At 40.7% G+C, this 21,041-nt stretch overlaps 1 protein-coding gene across 3 annotated transcripts in view; it reads right to left on the minus strand.

Moving 5' to 3' along the window:
* Positions 1–21,041, minus strand: part of CRMP1 (collapsin response mediator protein 1) — a 39,472-nt gene that overhangs the window by 1,569 nt on the left and 16,862 nt on the right. For all 3 annotated transcript variants that reach the window (XM_015862643.3, XM_085547345.1, XM_015862644.3), the window contains 11 exons: positions 18,881–19,065; positions 17,986–18,150; positions 14,161–14,222; positions 12,552–12,632; positions 10,534–10,602; positions 8,667–8,787; positions 7,712–7,868; positions 5,564–5,705; positions 3,938–4,108; positions 2,962–3,141; positions 1,605–1,770 (listed from right to left, as the gene is read on the minus strand). In XM_015862643.3, the coding sequence (XP_015718129.2) occupies positions 1,605–1,770; positions 2,962–3,141; positions 3,938–4,108; positions 5,564–5,705; positions 7,712–7,868; positions 8,667–8,787; positions 10,534–10,602; positions 12,552–12,632; positions 14,161–14,222; positions 17,986–18,150; positions 18,881–19,065 (1,499 nt within the window). The remainder of the gene's footprint in view (positions 1–1,604; positions 1,771–2,961; positions 3,142–3,937; positions 4,109–5,563; positions 5,706–7,711; positions 7,869–8,666; positions 8,788–10,533; positions 10,603–12,551; positions 12,633–14,160; positions 14,223–17,985; positions 18,151–18,880; positions 19,066–21,041) is intronic.

Consider the following 21,041-nt stretch of genomic DNA (forward strand, 5'->3'; position numbering starts at 1 on the left):
CTCCAGAGAAGGAGATTCCAACACCTCCCTGGGCAGCCTGTTCCAGTGCTCCGTCACCCTCACCGTAAAGAATGGCTTTTTCAAATCTGCCTCATTGGTTTACAATACCCCGCAGGGTCCATGGGTTAACAGCACAGTAAATCTGATGTTAGCGATCATAAATGCACATGAAAAGGAGCATTGATCTGATGCAAACTCATTCCCACTGCAAACTGCATTTTAAAATGTTAGAAGGTTAAGTTTGTGACAGCAGGTTTTCTGCCAGGATATATATTGTGTGAATGTGAACACACTCAGCTTCTTACAGGCAAAATAAGACTACTGAAAAAGTGTCAGATTAATGCTATCATTGTAGTCTCTGGTTCAGTCACACATGAGGTGCCTGATGGGGATCAAACCTGCATTGCTAGGTGCCATGGTAGGACACAAGTCCAGCAGCAGACTCAGAAACCACAGCTTCACATGCTTATCAAAATCCTCCTGTTATTTATTATTGTTATACAGGTGAAACTTTAAGCTGTTTTTTTCTTTCTTCATATAGATATATATGTTTCTGTATGCTCACCATGGGCCCAAGAGCACAGGGAAAAACTCATTCCAACTCACCAGAAGGGTTTTTAAATAACTTGCTCTCCTTAGGCCTTCTTCTACAAGTTTTAGTTACTAAAGAGAGGATTTGTCAGGGATGAAAATGCCACCATCTCTCCCACTGGGGGAGAAAATCCTGTGACTTTCCTAACACCATAAAGAGCCACTTATTTACCAACTGGGCTGCAGACTTTTGAAGGATAGCAATTTGACATGCTTGTAATTATCTTCAAATGGCAAGAATTATTTCCAAGAACCCCAATGGATGATTTTCCAGTCTATTTCTTAAGCACCATGGAAAATGTTTTGGGCACCAAGAGTAAAGAGACATGAAAAAGTATAATCTGCATATTAATAGATACTGCACATGGTTTGGAGACCATGGGCAAGGACAGCTGAGGTTCCCACATCTACCAGCTGCTATTAATCATAGAATTACCCAGGTTGGAAAAGACCTTGAAGATCATCAAGTCCAACGGCAGCTTAACCATAGTACCCACACTCTAACAACCCTCTGCTAAATCATATCCCTGAGCACCACATCCAAACGGCTCTTAAACACATCCAGGGATGGTGATTCAACCACCTCCCTGGGGGAGCCTATTCCAGTGCTTAACAACCCTTTCTGTAAAGAAATTACTACTGTATGAAGGACACCTGAGGTGTCTGAGCCATGTGAGTCACACCAGGCCCACGTGCCATTGACCACCAATGGGCCACACTCATGTTGACCACAGACCTCTGCCATCTGCACAGTATCAGGTAAGTAATACTGACAGACTGCAAACAGAGAAGTACTTTTAAATTACAAACATTCTGAATATTGGGTAATTTGTGAAATACTCCTAAGGAAAGAATATTTATGAACATGTTTCTTTATATATGTTCCTATGTACACATATGTTTGTTTTTTTTTTCAAATTGCATTAAAGAAGTTATTATTGTAATTGAAATTTATCGCCAATAATCCATACTCGAGGCTTTAAAGGCGTTTCTAATGAGTTGGTTTGACTTACCTGATAAGCTAAAATTGGACTGATGGAGGTTCCTGATGGGTGGGGGCTGGTTTTTGGCAGGGGAGGATTTAGTTGAGGGTGCAGGAGTTGCATATTTTGGCGTAGCAGGGATTTCATACACAGGCCCATCATACATTCCTCTGGAGACTCCTTGCAGTCCTCCCACCTAAAGCAGGAGCAGATTAAAAGCAGACACTGAATGCTCTGATAATGCTCCCTAATGACACTCCCACTGACATATGCCAATGGGCACAGTGGGGACTCGGTATCTTGATCTACGGTTCTTATGAGGAATATGAGAAAAGAGAATCATAAGAGTTTCACTGGCCTTACAAAGACAGAAATCTAGGAAATGTATGTTTAAGAAAACAGCTCCCATTTTCAGGAAGAGTCTCTAGCCACTGGATTTCAGAATCCAAAGTTCATCCCAAGGATTAGAAATCTAAGGCTTACCATAAGTATAAAGGCTTATGTTTATTGTTTCAGAGCCATTTCCCCAGTGGTTTAGTAGTGGAATTCAAATGCCATGTAGGAAAGCCACACTATTCACAGGAGTCTGATCTAGCTCTTACAGAAATCAATGCTTTTTCCTTCTTTTGGGGAATTCAACATGAGGCTCAGAAGAATCTTGCGAGCTGAGCCAATGCTAATACCCAGAAGGAAGCAGCTGCTGATCACAGCAGTGAATCTACATTCCAGGGCTCCACAGAGGCAGGGATTTATACTTCTATCCCTATTCCAGGAGGTCTTCCCTGTGCCAGTTAGAGCTCTGTAGGCCCTTGTGTGATGTGTTCATCTATCTTCTGTTGTGCAGAAGAAGAAGCCACAGAAGTTAATGGTGGCTGATATGACCATCACTGAGCTTTTCAAAATGTTTTCAATTAATAAAATTTGATAGTGGGAAAAGAAATACAGACTTGGGATTGCTATCATTTCCTCTCTGCAGGCAGCAGAGGGAGCTGGAAGAGCAAAAATGTCAGTGCCTTATTTGGTTCCTCCACATACCCTTCCCAATGTATCTAAAATCAAAGGTCTTTCCCAAATCCAGTCCCATTGCAAGATGCAAGTCTCTTGGCCCAGTTACTTCTGTGCAAATCTCTGCTATGAGACACTACACTGGAAGTAGTGTAGTGTGGAAGTGTAGTTTTCACTGTTTAAATAAGATAACATTTGTTACAGCCTTTATGTGCTCTACTCAGTGAAGAGCACAGTGTTAAGTGGTATCATTTGCAGAAGAGCCAGTTTTTGGTCACGTTTTGAACAAGCCATGCACACTAGCACAATATAATAATCCTTTAAAATTTGCTAAGGTGATTCCAAGAGGATGTGGCTTGGAGAAAGACATATCTGACATTACCTTATTCCTGATTTTGATGCGCTGGTAAAGATATTCAGGGAAGGGTTTGCGAGGGATGAAACGGCCCATTCCTTTATTTACGTGCAGGTTCCCATCTTCATACACAATCTTCCCTTGGCTTATGACCACTAGCGGGGCACCATGGCACTCCATTCCTTCAAAGATGTTGTACTCAACAGCCTGAGAATGAACAATACATTCACTGCAAGTCTGGTACAAGATCTCCTTCAGTTAGTAACTAATAAACCACATTTGTAGTCATATTTTTTAAGCAACTGCCATTAACTGGCATATAAAATTGCTCTGTTTGAAGGAAAAGCAATGTGTTTCCATATGAAATGATTTTAAAGCATCTATCTGATCCACCTCTCCTGGATATGTTGCTTACTTTCCATCAGGACTTCTATTTTTCGAGGTCTTTCCTGTTTATCTAGAAGCTCTAGAAATGCAATATCCTCACTAAGACAGAAAATGCCGGCACGGTTGTGCTCTGTGCTAAGGACAGCAAAGTACACATCAAAGCTTTGCAATTAAATGAGGCATGACATAATCAGAGCTGTATTATCAAAGTATTTCATCATCTATAATTCATTAAGGTACTGTTGATTTAAACTTGCATTCCACGATACCAGCTGCTTTTCGTGTAAGCAAAAAAGTGAGCTGATTTCAGACTTATAATTGCAGCTTTATTAACCTCAGCTGCAGACCTGCTACTTCACGCTCATTTACAGATCAAGCACAAACATGAAAAAATAGTGCAACTGTAAATGCAGAGAGAAAACAAATCCTTCCCCATCCCAGTGCTTCCAATGCAAGATTCATTACCTTCATTCTCAGAACTACACATTTCAGATAAGGAGCAGGCAGCTGCCCCACTCCTCTGCATTTCATGTGTTTCTTTACATGAAACTGGATCAACATTTGAAAAATGACAGAGATATTTCTTTTTTATTGCTTGCTGCCTTTTTCAGCTTACCGATTTATGGCTCTTAGCTGTTATAGTCTTCACCTTATCAGGGTCCCAAATAACAACATCAGCATCTGATCCAACAGCAATCCGGCCTTTTCTTGGATACAGGTTGAAGATTTTGGCAGCATTGGTGCTGGTGACAGCAACAAATTGGCTTTCATCCATCTTACCTGTGGCCTAAAAACAACGTGACTTGAGCAAAGTATTTATAAGATAGAGACTGAGTATTCAGAGTGCTGAATGGGGAAAAAAGAAGAACAGCCAACAACATTCTGATTCAGTGGATCCCATCAAGTTTCTCAGCGATCCAAGGTGCCCTCACCTACATGCTGATGCCTGTGTCCTAATAATTTCCATTTAAACATTTTAATGAATGTAGAACTGAGATATATATGTGTACGTAATACAAGAGTAACTAAAAGATCAGGACTAAAATATGATCAGATTCCTTTAGAAACATGTCTTGCAATGTGTATTCCTTCTACATGTATTTCCAAATCTACAAATCAAAGCAACACAACTGCAATTCTAAAGGTCTCGCCTGGAGACGTCACCACCCACTGAACTCTTTTTACTGCTAGAGATGGTTTAATAGCAGCTGTACACTGCGGTCTCTTTTGAGTTTTAAGTAGAGTGTTTTGAGGCTTTCCTTGGCAATAAACAAGAGCAATGTTTCAAGGAAAAATAAGACTGACAAACTTTAATATTAAATAAACATGTATTTACTGCCTGATAAATCATGAGATTCCCATAATATAAGCTACTCAGCAGTCCAGGAATGAATATTGCCACCTGTAAGCCTCATCTTGCAACCCCCTGTGGCAGCTCTTTCCCACTGTAACAAAATGAAAACATCACTGGCTGGTTGCATTTTGCTTGCTTTTTATAGATGAAGATATCTGAAGCTGCTGCTTCTGTGCTTGCAATTGCAAAAGTGGTCCCTGAAGGCAGTGGTTATTAAATACCATCTGGGTGAAGTGCTCACAAGAGCATTGTAAATACCCAGCTTGCAGTTTGTGATACACATCTCAGTGCAAAGTAATAAGTGTGTGTATGTGACTGGGTGTGGAAGTGAAGACGGACAGTGGAGGGAGAACATCATTACTTATTAGGATCCATGGAACCATCAAAAAAATACTAACATACACCGGCACCCCGCAGCAAAATATGCCAGTATGAATTACATGCAACGTTCTCCTTCAAAGCACTTTATGGTTTAGCCTCAGGCTCTGCTGCCATCCAGTTGTAATTTCTGAGAAACGATGAGACACTTCCCAAATTCAAACAATTCATTCATTTCATTTACATGAGGTCTGCTTCACCGTCATTGAACTGTTCTATGTGTCATGTGATCATACCTCTATGAGATGCATCCACTCTGACACAACTGAAATAATCACACAACACAGTCTGTGAAGGCTCAGGTCGTATAAAACACTACAACAGTGCACTGTCAGAAGTGATACACAGACCTGAGTTTATAGAACTGCAGAAGATCATCGAAACAAACCATCTCATAGTAGCTCTTTCCCTAGGAATTCTCACTGATATATCAGAAATGCTGATGAGGAGTCTCCTGTCTTGCAAAATTCAGCCAACAGTCAATTTCTTGTCATAAAAGTAGTTACTTACTACAGCCTTGTCCCAGACAACAGTCATTCTCTCCTCAATTCCATTGACCCCTTCAGGAATCATAGTGAAGTTGTCCTTTCCAATGGCTTTCTGGGCAGTGCTGTAAGGGCAATGTCCACTTCCCGTCACCTGCAGGTCCCCACTGTGGAGTTAACACACAGAAGGTTTAGACCAGTCACCAAGGTTACCTTGGTCTCGGACTAGCTCAAATGGATCTTTCGAGGCTACACACCAGAGGAATCGTGGAATTGGGGAATAAGAAGGAAGAGCATCATTAATACACAGTATTTTGCAAAAATAGTGGGGGGAGGGGAGGAAATAGGCTTTTCAGTATCTACAGGACAGCTTACAGGAGTCAAGCACGCTGACACAAGCTGTAAGTTCTCCTATCACTGCAGAAGGGTGACATCCCCAGCAGCCTGTCATTCTTTTTTAATGGATAAATTCCTGCTCTGAAACATCTGAATGATTCTAGTCCACAACTTCAGGTATCTGTAAACTAACACACACCCAAGTACAGAAGAAAAAAGTCACACATCAGTAACTCCAGCACAGTTTTCTAGGCTGCCAGCACTAATGATTGCTGACAGCTGGAGAAGACCCTTTGGCCTCTGTTCTGGTTCTTCACCATGCTCAGGTCCAGCCATTCATTTTTCTGTTATTAAGCCAAACCTAAGATTTTCATGATGACATGGCAATGTTTTAGCGATTCCTAATTATTAATGAGTATATTAATGAATATTAATCCATGGGAATGTATTAACAAGTAATGATCCATAGGATTAAGTCAAATCCATAGGTAAAACATTTATTTCTTCTAACAGAGCAGAGGTCTCCTGATGACACAGAAATGTGAAATATTATGATCGCCGTCATCCTTGCATAAAATTCACCACAAATGCAGAGCAGAGGGATAATATATACAGCTCTTCTTTTAATTTCATAGTATAGATTTAAAGTATTAAAGCCCAAAGCAGGCTAAGCCGCTGTCATTTAAGATCTGGGACTCTAAGCCTGTAAGAAAAAAATAAGGCATTTTGCATGCTTGGAGGATAATGAAAACTTCTCTGCCTCCTCCATTTGTCTTTCTGATATTAGGGTTAATGTCATTATTTGGATTCCAGGTCTAAAAATTCTCTTGCTATTTCAGCCGATCTGTTTTGACCCACATGTTATTTGGGGACTCTCCTTTTTGAAAACCTATAGCTGTATCTGACAGAACAAAGGACCAAACATCCTGATACGCATGTACATGTATGCTTGCTAAGAGCTTTACCCTCACACAATGAGCTGCACTCTTAACACTGCTGTTAGTGACAAGCCAGACAAGAAAAGCCATTTTTCCTTCTTGTCCTTATTTTACGGAACAGAAAGCCCAATAATGGGAAATTAGGCCACAAGGCCTTCAGAGCAGAACAAATGCCTGCACATTCCTACCAGAAATGCGTGTAACTCAGAGCTCAACTGCACATTCATTAACAGTGCAGTGAACGCAAGTATCATTGCAATAGCTGAGCTGAAATCTAGATTTGGTGGAGCACACAGTCTGACCTGTGGATGGCTTTACAGTCTCTGTTGCTGATGTTTTCTATATAAAGAAGACACTTATTTCTCCGCTGCCCACATTCCTTTCCCCTCCCAAGTGATAATTATCCCCTTGCCAATTTGAAGATAGCCAATCCATGGCCCTGTTGTCTCATGTGATGCCACCAGTCACTAGCCTGTCTCCACCTGAATCCCTGACAGTTTCCTTTGTACACCATTCTGGTTACTTTCTTATTCCTGACATACAGTCTCTATATATATCACTTAACTTCCAGCCTGAGGACTCTGGACCTTATAAAACATAAGGCATGCTATACTGTTTATTTAGCTGTACAACTAGGAATCACCTAAAAAGCAGAAAGAAAAAGAATTCCTGAGTAACCAGATGTGTTATCTCAAATATGCAACCCAGAAACTGGACAGGTCTGTCTACCAGTCCAACAACCTCAGCACAGGTTCACAGATGGTTTTCCACCATCCCTTCTCTGCTGTCTCACATATGGCACTGGTTTTAAGGAAACTGAGCTGATTCCTGGATGCTTTATTCCACGTGGCATTTGCACTTGCTTGGCCACTAGCCAGTTAAAAAAATGAAGGTCTTACCATGCTAAAAGCGAATTTAAGTGATCTGGAGTGGTAGGATCAGGGCTCAGAGGTGGTGAGGTCACAAAAGCTGCAGCCTTGGCCCAGTTTTTGCTCCAGTAATGCGTCCCATCTGTCCCCAAGCTGGCAGTGATCGGCTCTCCAAAAACAAGGGGACCTTGGGGAAAGCAAGGATATACAGAAACTGATTACAATCCACTCTCTTTCCAGCACATTATAGAGCTTGCTGCATGCAGCCATGGATAATTTATGCATTGCTACATGGTCAGTGTAGCCCCTAGAAAATAAAGCAGCCTTGGCTTTGTCTGCATGATAAAAAATTAATCAGGAGGCTCTCTGAGCTACACATGCTTTTGATCAGGATATTTACAAAGCTCTCTTTCTAATCCAGAAGGAGACAGTTCAGACCTGGTTTTAATTTGTACTATTTTAATCACAGCCATGTTTTCTTCGTTGCTGTGCTTCGGAGTGAATTTAGCTGGAGGATGGGCTCCAGCTGACAGATGCCTTTCTACCACTCTCAGGTTGGGCATGGTACCAGCAGATAGCAGCATATGGTCTCACCAGCAAACTCCAAGTCTCCAGGAACATAAATATCAAGATAATGTTTAGCTCTCTGTCTTCCCCACATTGCTCGTACACCAACCAGCAGAACCCTCACAAGTTAACAACCTGAAATATAAGACGCAGAGGATGTGCTAGGTCTTGTAAGAAGGTGAAAATTTAAAGGCGTAAGTTAAAGGTGAAAGAGGACTGGAGTGCTTAAGAGTTTGTGGGGAGAAATTCTCTCTGTTAAAAATAAGAAGCATCTCTTTTCAGCTTAACCAGTCCTAAATAATTAGTATCTGTGACTGGTGTCAAGGTGTACAGATCAGTCTGCCAGCAATATTTTTTTCCACTGAGCTTCTATTCAACACAGAATCCAAGTCTGAGGGAGGAAAAGGAAGTCTCTTACCTCTCTTTCTGGCCAGTGCAATGATATCAGCTGCACTCTTACTCATCACCTTGGTGATGTACACTGGGCAGTTTATTCTACTGGCAATGGTGATGGCACGGAAAACTGCTTCTGCTTCAAGCTGAGGGGAAAAGGAAGAAGAATTTAACTGAAAAAGCAGGCAAGAAAAAATGAACTGGAGGACTGAGCCATATTTCTCATTGTTTAGCAACAACTCTTCAAAAACTGACTGTTTTTTTCACAGTGGGATGTGCACTTCTTGTTAGGAGTAACCACTGTACTTAGCTGTACTTGCTAAAGGGGTACAGTTGGCCTGGTGCAAATTCAGCTCCCTGCCCCTGATGAAAAGTCACATCCAAGCGGCTAACAGGGCTCCTCCTTACCTCCCTCTCAAGTCTTCAGACCAATCCCTCCATTCTGCAGTTGGAAGGAGAACAAAGCAAGGGAACAGTGCCTCAGCTAAGAGCTCTCCCTGGCAGCTTACCCTCAGCAATCTTTATGTAAGGATAAAAGGACAGTGAACATGAAGTATTCCAAATGGCAACATCAGCATTATGGACTGAATTTAACCCACAGTCCATAAAAGTCTTTGAAACATCTCCCTGTAAGCATCAATACAACCTCCTATCAGAGAGCCATTTGGGACACAGGCACAAAGCAGCCATCTTTACTCTTCCTTCCTAGTTAGACTTACTGTATCAACATCTTAATACCTAATAATCTCTTGAAATTAAACATATTGACTTAACAGGGCAGTAAATTCTCCCCAAAAGCTATGCTAGAAGAAGATGAACAATTTAGCCTGCCAAATCCATATTCCTTACTTCTTCACAGTTTTATAAAACATTTTCTTCTTAAAATCAGACTGTATCTTCAGGATCTCAAGCAACTTCTTTGCCAACATTTGTTCTCAGATCCCTAGAGACACCCACAGAAGTCTGAGGAAGGAACGCAGGACCTGTGTGCATCACCACTGAGTCTGAGGCCATCAAATGGCAGAGTCAGAAATTCCTTCCTGGTGATTGCAAATGTAGATTTTCCTTAGGCCCTTACTCTCATTAAAAGGAAATGCCTCAATTATTTCAGAATAATTTAGGTGGAAGTTAAACAGGAAAATGAAAAAAAAAAACGCATAAACAGCTCAATAGAATGCGACCAATTAAGTTTATTCCTCTTGCCTTGGGGAAAGGTTATATAAAGATCTGCAAAACACAACAATCTCTTCAAGTTTAACCTCAGATCCTCAGGGACTTGTCTCTTTAATGTTCAGGGAAAGAAGTCACTTCCCACTACCCCCATTATGCCATTAGCAGATTTAACCATCTACATTAAGAGACACTGACACATCTCCATCCATTCCTTCTCATTAAGGAAACCATTTCCAGATGCCTGAGATGATCCTTGGAATGTCTAGTTTTATTACAAGAGAATCACATAAATTGAGCTGCCTTGAAGCATCTTTCCATTCTCATATATTTGCATTTCTACTGTTTGCAGTACTGCTACAAATGTAGCTGCTGACATAAACATAGATTCATATGTTGGCACACATATATGCATGGAATATACATACACACGTATCTAATAGGAGGTTTTAATCTAAGGCATACAATCCAATTCGATAACCTAAAAATCTAACCCATAAGCATTATTGTTGGTGCTCATCCTGCTATGCCATGACCAAACCCTACAGTCAGAGCACAGGGTTCAGAAACAGAATGAGAGAGAATAACTCTGGAAATGGCCATAGGACAAATAGAATGTTGCCTCCCTCCACGCACTCATCTGCATGTTCAGACGCCAAGCTGCAGTACTGCATGCTAGATCAAGTATTTCCATGAACAACAAGGTGAGCAAAGCCTCTTACCTCCTCAGGCCTGCTCAGGGCATGTCCCTCTGGTCCTGTGATTCCCATCTCCAGGATGCGCTTTTGTTCCTGGAACATAACAGATAAATTCAACAAGAACCACTACAGCATGAGATTCTTCAACCAGTTCCCTGTAGATTAACAGCCATGTTTTCTGATCATCCTTATCTTGTGTGTATAAATGTAGCTCTGTTAAGCCTGCTGAAGGATCCACTGGCCTAGAAGTCCTGTTTAACCAAACACCATCCTGAAGCTTCACTCATCTTTCAATGTAAGGCCAAGCAATGGTGTTGGAATAAAGCTCCCTTGTCATAGCAATTGCTAATTCAACCACTTCCAACCTGAGTTTGGTACTGGTCTACCAACAGACCCGATGTGGTAACACAGCAGCTGATGTACTTCAAAGCCCAGCCTTCCATGCCCTCAGGTATCTAAGGATCAGAGTGTACAACAAGTGTAATGTCTCCGATACAGACAAATGTCCTTGAGAGGCCAGGATGGAGTTACTTAACATATTTTACTAACTTATATAGTAAATATTTGATCCCAGGACTCCCAGAGTGCAAAGCTCATACATTACCAATTACTCCAGCAAAACCCGAGTAAGTTAACATCTACACACACTTTTCCCTTTGCTGCAATCAATCAAGGCTGAACAGCCATTTAACAGGAACATCTGATTGTTTAATGAAGATTATTTTGGTTAGAAAGTCATTATGTTTTATAGGTACTCTTAAAAACAGATGTACTATATCATTACTGCAACAGCTCTGAACCCTGCAAGTTAAACACTTCAGATAATAAAAATACAATAAAAAATAAACAGCTGCATCCATAAATCAAAAAATAGCAAGACAGCACAGAATGTCAACACTTACAATAGGATGTATTTATATCCTGAAGGAAGTCATGAAATCAGATTGTATGATAAAATTATGAATGTAAGAGGATTTGATAGGGCTAATAACATCATATGTTTGATAAGAACAAATTTGAATCTTTGCATAGAGTAGTCCTGTAAAATATCCATGCAATCAGCTTTGGTTTTGCTGTTCAAATGATCCTTCTAAATAAAAGGAACTGATTGATTTCCTAAGACAAAGCAATGCTGGGGAAATATTTTCTACTATAGCATAATTCACATTTCTTTACAACTACTTCTTTTCACAACAGTTTTTTCCTGCAAGGTCATATTCCTTTGGTGTATATTCAAGCTGAGCAATGAAAAATGAAACTGAAACAGATTTCCATCAAAAACGCAATTCCATAAGTGTACATTGATTTTAATGGGGCACAAATCAAAACATCACGGGTGCCATTTGATTTGCTTCATTTTGCCTACCGTAATATTGACTTATGTATTGATTTTCATTCTACTGGACATTTTGTGTCATGCTAATACTATGAATGGTATATTCTGCTAGCCTTAAATCATGCTAATCTTCAAGAACTCAAAAGCAGTAAATTCTTACCAGGCAGACAAAGGACAGAAGTCCCACTAAGGGAAAAACAACAAAATAAACCTCTAAGGGCAAGGGTGCTTACACACTCCACAATCACAGAATCACAGAATTGTAGGGGTTGGAAGGGACCTCTAGAGATCATCAAGTCCAACCCCCCTGCCAAAGCAGGCTCCCTACACCATGTCACACAATCATTCCAATATTTCTTTGAGTCACACTTAAGTAACAATATGGCTTCTGTAATGTAGAGCTCAAAGACAACTTCTTTTTAGCTACTTAATTTCCCTGTCAGCTCCGTAGTTTAGTCCTTAGGTAAGCCAGCTGATAAACACTCAGAGCCTCACAGACCTCTGATGTGCTCTGCACACAGACAAGGGATCTGAGGATTGAAATCTCCCTAAAATAGCCTTAAAATATTCATCACAATACCCACTCAGAACACCCCATTGTGTTCTACAGGTGAATCCTCCCTTGAAAAGATCAGTAGATGGTTTGCTATTGACTACAGCCCTTGGGATATCTCACAAAGCGAAGCAAAAATCACAGCTCACTCACCTGAGCTATCAAGTCTCCATTTTCAGCATGTACCAGGATGACAGCCCCAAGGCTCTTTAGAAAGGTAAAGGCTTCATAAAGCTGCAGGTAGTACAAAGAAGGAAATGCTGATGAATAAGGAAAATATATCAACACTTGGACAACTCTGTTCATCTCCATTTTGCTCTTTCTATGTTGGTAATTCTCCCTTTTCCACATACATCCAGAGCACGTTGCTAGGCATCACCTTGCCCACCTCTCATATACCATCCCTGCCCAGGACAAGCCTGTGCCTTTCTGCAGTGATAACAGGGTCAGGTCCCAAGTGGTGTCGCACCTCTCTCAGACACGGTGGTTCCACAAGCTCCTTTTATTCCCTATGCATTCCACACTGGCCTAGGCTGAGTGAATAATCTCTTTTCTCAAGTTTTAGCAAACACAGTAGACAAGTAACAAAGGTCTTTTGGCTGCCTAAACAAACAAAAAATTGATCCAATAAGATGCATTCAGATGGAATGGGAATAATCAGTGCACTACAGGCACTTCTAGTACAGCCAAAATACATCCCTTCTGAAGTGCAGGCAATTTGCAACACCCTTTAGAGCAAATGGTGCCAAGTTTTCACCAGTACCTTTTGTCCTACAATTGAAAGTATTCATATTTTCTCTAGAGCATTATTTTGTTTACTGCTAAGATTCTACACCCAGCCACACAAAATGAAAACTGTTGATCCCACTGTATTCAGCAGTATGGAAACCCATTTTTCAAACACAGATCAAATCCTGAAGGTATGGTTTCTTCACTGCCTACTTTTGCCTTAAACAGAGTAAAAGGCATTAGTCCAGCCACATTTAATATTTCACTGTATTACTTATGACAATTCAACAGTGAGTTGAATTTGGCATGCATTGGCTCCAAGGGAATATTTATATGTTATTTTGTCTAAAATTTCAATTAAAACCACATGTATTGGAGGTGTAGCAACAGTTATTTAAGAGACTAAGGGCTACAGCTCTGGGAATAAGTACAAATGAAACATTTTCTCAACTGAATAAGCAAACATTATCATTACTCACAGATGTCATTGTCCATTTACAATGACCTGATACTCATGAATGAGAAAGCTGAAGAGTGTGGAATCTGTAATGAGCACTGGACAAACAAGCTCATTGTTATCTCCAGCACTAATGAGAAAAGGCCACCTACTCCCGTCAGCAACACTATTAAACCGTTTGCAGCAACAGAGAAACTCTTCAAATCTCAGGACAGTCACTGCTTCATGTGCTTCATCATTTTCTCCTTTTCTGACACAGAGTTCTTGAAAGGTAACAGCAAAGTGAAGTGGAGGGCAAACTCCCGAGCAGTGCTGAGCAGTTGCATTGTTGGGGACATTAGATAATCCCTGCAGAAGTTGAATGCCATGCAGACCAAAAAACATATGCAGATGTTAACAGCCCCTCAGCACTGATCTGTCAGAGAAATATACTCCTTGGCTGCAAACCCCCTCAAGTGTCACTCAGATCGGTGGGAATGTTGCTCTAGGATTCAACCTTAGCAACTCCTCAGCTACCAGGAGGGGACCACAGAAGAAAGAACGGATCATAGCAACGAAAAGCATTCAGAGCAGTACCTGGCTGTCAGACATTTGGTAGAGATCCTTGTAGGCCATGTAGACTTGAAAAGAGTTAACACCTGTTCCAAGACAAAATAAAAGAGACATTGCCATATTAAGTGGATTCCTAAATCATATTCAAATAAAATCAAACAGGAAAAACAGATCACATCTTCAGCTTTACCAATGAATGCCAGAAATAAAGTAAGACTCCACAGCTATACTATGGAAGCTGTGACTAGGAGCCTAAATCCTCTCTTTTCAGAGGGAACTTGCTGGACTCTGTGGATTGCTGTGTTCAGCCCTGGAACAACACAGCCATTACTGCAAATGAGGTTGTTTAGAGCCAAATCACAAAAAAAAATGACAGAGGCTTAAACAAGCATATAAAGTTCACAAAATGTTAAAAAAAACTTGCAAGGTACAAGGTTCTATACATCACTTTTTAGGTTTCTTTAACAAATCAGAAAAACATTTTAGTTGGACCTTGAACTATGCTTTTAAATAAACTTCCAGTTATGCTTCCCCAAAACGCTGAAAAGCTGCAGAAATTGTGGTCTGAACTGGCAAGCTGACTTGCTTTTTCTTGATCCTGCTGTCCAAAGCACCCAGCTGAGCTGATGGCAGACACAGAATTAAAGCCTGAAATTAGCTACAAGGGCAGCTTGCCATACCTCTTCCTCCACCTTCCAAAGCTGGAAGGATTTATGCTGGCAGTGATACAGAACCATAAAAGATGACAGCTCCAAATTTTAGAAATCAGTAAGAAATACTAGTGTTGAGTGTTGGTGGCCACATATCAACTGTATTCCGCTACATGTTTCAAAAATCTCCTCAGAGGGAGGGATTATACAGCTTCTTATTCTAATAGGGAATGGGAATTCCAGACATCTTCTGTTTATATTGTCTGTACATATGGATTTATATTAGTTTATAAAGTTGCCTTACTCTTTAGTCTACTAACAATATCCCCAGTTTGGCACAGGGACTGATCTCACACTTCTCCAGCCTAGAAGAAAAGTCTGTTCTAAGCTAAGCCATGTAAGTTGCATTTCAAAATAGCTGCTGGAAAAACTGAGCTTCCTGTGTCAGGAGGAAAAAGAAGGAGAGTTGTGCATGTAATACATATTGGCTGTGTTGAATGAATAATGCTCCCTGATTACAAATTCACCATGCATCTAGGCATGCAGACATATCCTCAAGCAGAAGGTTTGGCTCGTGCTCATGCAGAGAATTTGTTTGTTCACAATTACAAGGCTAAAATACTCTGGGATACATGGAGGATAAAACCTTGAAATGATCCCTAGTATTGTCCTTCTGCTAAGGCCAGGCAGCTCAGGAAGAAATATGACAGTGGAACTAGTCCCTCCTCACTGCCTTCCAAGCTGAGCAAATCCAGCCTGAACCATGGAGCCACTTCAGCCAGTGATCCCACCTTATCTTCTATTTTTCAGGATCCCAAAAAAACACACATAGGCGTAAGCAGTTGTAATCCCTCAGCCTGTTCATATTGTGTGTTTTCAGTGCACTCAGTATACCCCTGTTTTAAAACTTTTGACTGCTTTACTTGGTGCCAACAATTACAGACTCATACCTGCAGTCCCATCTACCCTGCCAACATCTCACCACCCTCTCAGTGAAAAACTTCCCCCTGACATCTAATCTAAATCTCCCTTCCTTTAATTTAAAACCATTTCCTCTTGTCCTATCAAGGCATTATAGTTGGAAGATAAGCATTATCCAAGGCCCCTTTCTGACTCTGGTGACTTGGCTATGAGTTTTGCTCTGACTCAAGTTAATGCTAGCTCTGAAGTCTGTGGGAGTAAAAGGCATCTCGGAAGAGACTCTGCTATGGAGCATAATTCTGCTCACTTACTGACTGCTTCCATGGTGCAGAAGAGGAGATTACAGATGTAGACACAAAACCATATCAGGCACACATGAAATTTAAGGGCACTTCACAGTTAGCCTTTGGAACTAACACAAAGATGGTTCAAGCCATCCTATTTGTCAAAGGAACTGCCTTGACAACATACCAAGATAAAATAACACCAGATTACACATACAGATATTCAGCTCTAGATTCCTTGACTAATTACTTAGGTCTGGTGCCTCAATCACCTCACAGGGAATATATGGCTTTTCAAAAGACCTGGTCCATTGCATATTTATTTCATGTTTCACATTTGTTTCATACTTTAACCTTTTTCAAGTCACGGGCGGGTTTTCATTCTTGCTGCAGGTTACTCAACAGAATCCTCTCTAAATTATAAATAAATTTTTAATGAAGTACAACAGTTAAAGGAATCATCAAGGCCTCTGTCAACACAGTTCAGGCTGCTGTGCATTTATACACACTAGAGAATTACAATCACAAATTAGTTGCTATAAAGCTAAAAGCCCGAGTCACTGCAACTGACATTTGGTTCTACAAAATCTCCAGGCCCATCCAAATCCTATGTCTCCTTAAATTAGCTTTGTGTTGATTTAAAACTGATTAATTATTCAATTACACCTCATGACAAGGCGCAGCAGCAGCAGCTCTCTGAGCTCCCATTACTCATACCAAGATTTTAGTAGGCACACACAGCACTGAAACATGATTAACTGAGTCCTGCTCCTTGCTTAACTCCCCCATCAAACAATCAGCCAAGATTAAATTCAATCCAGATTCTCAGATGATGAAAACTAGTGTCACTCCATTCATATCAAGTCTATTTTCACCAGCTGGCTCAAATGTTTCCAATTATCAGCAGATATTACCGATTAATTTGAAAGTCCTTGCCACATTGGAATATTTCTTGTGCTTTCATACTCATCCATACCTCTTGTCTCCCCACACAAAGAAGTAATTCTCATTGACTGAGACACTACAGCATCCAGAAGAACAAAAGTGATCTCTTAGCGCTGATGCGACCAAAGATGCCATCAAGGGCCAGAAATGGATGAACAGCTTCCTGTGTTCCCTGAAGAGCGAAAACTTACACTTCTATAGCTGGAAAAAACTGTTAACCCAACTGAGCACTGGGCTCTTAATGTAACCCCCAGGTACGTTTGGAAGTGCTGAGCCATGTGTGATCCAGGAGCTCTAGAAAACATCATCTAACCTTTGAAACAGAGCACAGCACTCTTATATGATATTCAGCTAACGCACTTCAGTGTGTCCATGTTAGCACTGATAACAGAGGAATAGCACCATCAGTATTGACAGATGTCATCACCTTGTTAAAAAAAAAGAAATCCAAATGAAGACCAGAAGCAGTTTCTCTAAATGATACGTCATGATGCTACCAAGATGCCCTGGCATATATGACTGTCCTACACTGAAGCAGCAGATGTGAAAGAGGATTTATTAGACATTTTGTCTGTTCTATTCTGGAATAGTAGCTGCAGGTCAGGAAGGGTAACCTACAGTATGTCACATGATAGCAGACCTGTTAATTGAACTGAATCAAGCCCCTAAGTTCTTAAACAGACTCCTAAATAACTGACCTAGATTTTTCTGAGTCCTGATACAAAACATCTTCTAGTAACTTTAGGGAAAGCCACAGGAGACCAAGAACTTGTGAAAATCAGGACACTTTTTCATTATTGGGTACCCAACTTTAAGCTTTCTTTTCTCTAATAACTTGAACCATTTTAAAAATATAGGCATTTTCTAGAATAATTTCTGACAAGCAAATTATCTTGAGAAACTGCTGAGAAATTTGCAACAGCCTGTGATGAGACTTTCTCAGACACATGATGCGCCGGCCCTTCATGCATTCTTCAAATTACTACCAAATTTTACCTATATATGACATTTAATAAACACAAAAATGGTGCTTATTTACACTCACTAACCTTTGTCTTGCACCAGTACTTCCAGCTCTTCTCGAATCCCATCATACCAGCTAGTGATGTCCACGTGGAGAGAGTAATCGCAACAAGATTTGGTGTCAGCTGCCTCGTGCCACTTCTCAAAGGATGTCAGTAAACTTGTTCCAGGTTCTGGAAGCACATGGTCAACTGAAAAAGAGAATCGGTGTCTCTTACTCAGACTACACACTATTTGGACCTCCTCAGTCCCTGTAACTCGCCTTCCAGCATCTCAGCCAAAACAACAGCCTTCAGGGCACTTTCTGTGCAGACAGTAAGTTCAGGAAGTTAGGCAGATCCTGCTGTCTCAAGCACAACAGACTTTGTGGACAGTGTATGCTAAAGGTGAGTCTGGCAAGCTGCTTTGTACTGCAACAACAGATGCACAGCAAGAGACTTGAATATCTCATGGTTTAGGACATATTAAACTTTACACTGTTTTCTAAGAGAAGACCTAACTTGACTTACTTGTATTTATTATCTCATGTGTCCGTTTCTACGTATATCACAGCATTACTATTAATCAGTGCCTCCTAGTCCTTATATTGGCTCACTCTGCCTTACTAATTTATCAATGAAGATAATGATTGCTTTCTCAAAAGCCAGACTTGGGAATATGGCCAAATGCAGAGCACAAACATTTGGCCATACTACAAGGCAGATTGCATGTGCTGGAATTACACATCTTGGCTGTCTTAAGGTTTTCAGCATGCGATAATGCCACTAAGTCATTTGACATAACTTATGAATGTATAGTTATCATTTTGCTGACCTACGTCAGATGACATTGTGGAAACAAAGTATGATGGGCTTACTGTCTCCACCTACATTACCTGGGCTTTGACTTGGGATGGGAAGAGGTAGTTCTGCCAATACTCACTGATCATGGTGGTGCCCCCTGCTACTGCTGCTTTTGTGCCTTGATAGAAGTCATCAACAGTAGTCATTCCTTGGTAGGGCTTTTGTAGGTAGGTGTTGACATCTATTCCCCCAGGGATAACCATGCGCCCATTAGCCTCTATGGTCTTGACTCCTCCAGGAACAATCAGATTCTCTCCTATTTGCCTAGGCAGCAAGGAAAAGCAATATTATTTTACTTAAACAGCGAAGCAAAGGGGACAGAACATATCTGAGGTGCACAGGGAAGAGGAAACTAAGGACCATACAAAAAGAAGAAAGAACTGAGACCTAAAAGAAGGGAGAAACTCAACCACCCGCTCTGGCTGTTCTACACAGCACTGGCAGAACAAAGCATCCACGAGTCTTTTAGCTGGGCCACATGCTCTCATTGCTTTGTATTGCTCTCGTGGCCAATAAAACAGTCATAATGTGCCAACACTAAAAACTGTTGGTTTTTTTTTAATATGACTGAAGATGAAACTTAAGCACCCTATTTTAAACAATTACAAATATCTGCAGTTAACATTCTCTTAGTAGTTCCAGTATTTTAAATTAATTTCTATCATAGAATCATAGAATTACCCAGGTTGGCAAAGACCTTGAAGTCTTTCAAGTCCAACCGCAGCCTAACCATAGTACCCTAACTCTAACAACCCTCTGCTAAATCATATCTCCGAGCACCACATCCAAACGGCTCTTAAACACATCCAGGGATGGTGACTCAACCACCTCCCTGGGGAGCCTACTCCAGTGTTTAACTACCCTTTGTGTAAAGAAGTGTTTCCTTCCTATCAGAAGACAGAAAAACATAGATCAAATGTGACAGTAAGCTAGAACTGCAAATATACGGCAGAGGCAAAATGTACAGCAGAAAGGAGCTATAATTACTTTATAATCAAGCAGTGTGAATTTATCCTTAAAAGGAAATATAGATATGCTAAGATACAGAAATAAGTACTTGAGACTCAAATAAATCTAGCCCACCATGTCACATATTCCTCATCCCCCTCCTGCAGTTAAACCTTAGTGGAACATTCCACACAACTGAGTAGAAATGATTTTAAATGCTGTTGCTATCATTCTCCTTACAGATCTTCAAAACAGGATTGTTTTCACTACTAAAAATATTAACCTGTGCCCCATGCTGATATAAAGTGAACTCCAGATACTTACAATCAAAATACTTTGAGTGCTCACAGACATAACTGAGTAAACTGACCTTTAGATTTTAAAGCTACATTACATTTTTATAGTCTGTTTTGCACTGTCAAACAGGAAAAGTGTGGAAGCCGTGTCTCTGCACTGTTACCCCTTCATCTATCTGGGCTTAGAGACAATCATAACGCAGTTTAAGTTCATTTAGTTGATCTCATATTTCTGATACGCAGTCAGTCCCTGCCTTAATTTCCTTTTGTCTGGGATAAAATAACATTTAGCCACAGCTAAACAAACACCCCAGACATCTGAGCTGCTGCATCTGTTTCTCCCATATTAAAATACAACTCCCACTTATGAAGCAAAACACAGTGCCCGGTTAACAGCCAATCACAACAAGTTAGAACAGAAAATGAATAAAACTGTTAATTAATATCAGTGAAAAAGCAAGGGTAATTATTCAAACTGGAATCTGGCCAAACCACCAGTGTTAATAAATAGCCCCAAGAGGTCAAGAATTTGCTTCATACCCTATGCAAAAATGCCACCTCCAACAGCTTGGCTCCCCCAGCACTGTGGGGTTTTGCTGGAGGGAAGTACAGCCATTCCGTGAGCAAACACCCCTGAGCAGCCCAAGCTGCAGCCTCACCTCAGTGCTAAACAAATCCAAACGTGCTTAGCTCAGGAGACTTGATAATATCACAGCTTGAAGACACGCAGCTCTGTATCTGATGTCTAATATTCATTAACACATATAGCACTGGGAGCATGTCATAACCTGTTTACAGTGGCAGGGGATGCTAATAGAGCCATGGCAAATATAGAACTGATATGCCAAAGCAACCCAGCACATCAAATGGCACAATCACGGCTCAAGAAGATTCTCTGCTGTTAAAAACTGAATTGCAAAGGCATACCATACGGCACTCCAGCCCACAAGCAGATTGAGAGCATAGAAAAAGTTAGGTAGCCTCATGAATAATAAT

This window comes from Coturnix japonica, chromosome 4 (assembly GCF_054131305.1).
Source record: "Coturnix japonica strain WE chromosome 4, WE-NBRP24, whole genome shotgun sequence".
Classification (NCBI taxonomy): Eukaryota; Metazoa; Chordata; class Aves; order Galliformes; family Phasianidae; genus Coturnix; species Coturnix japonica.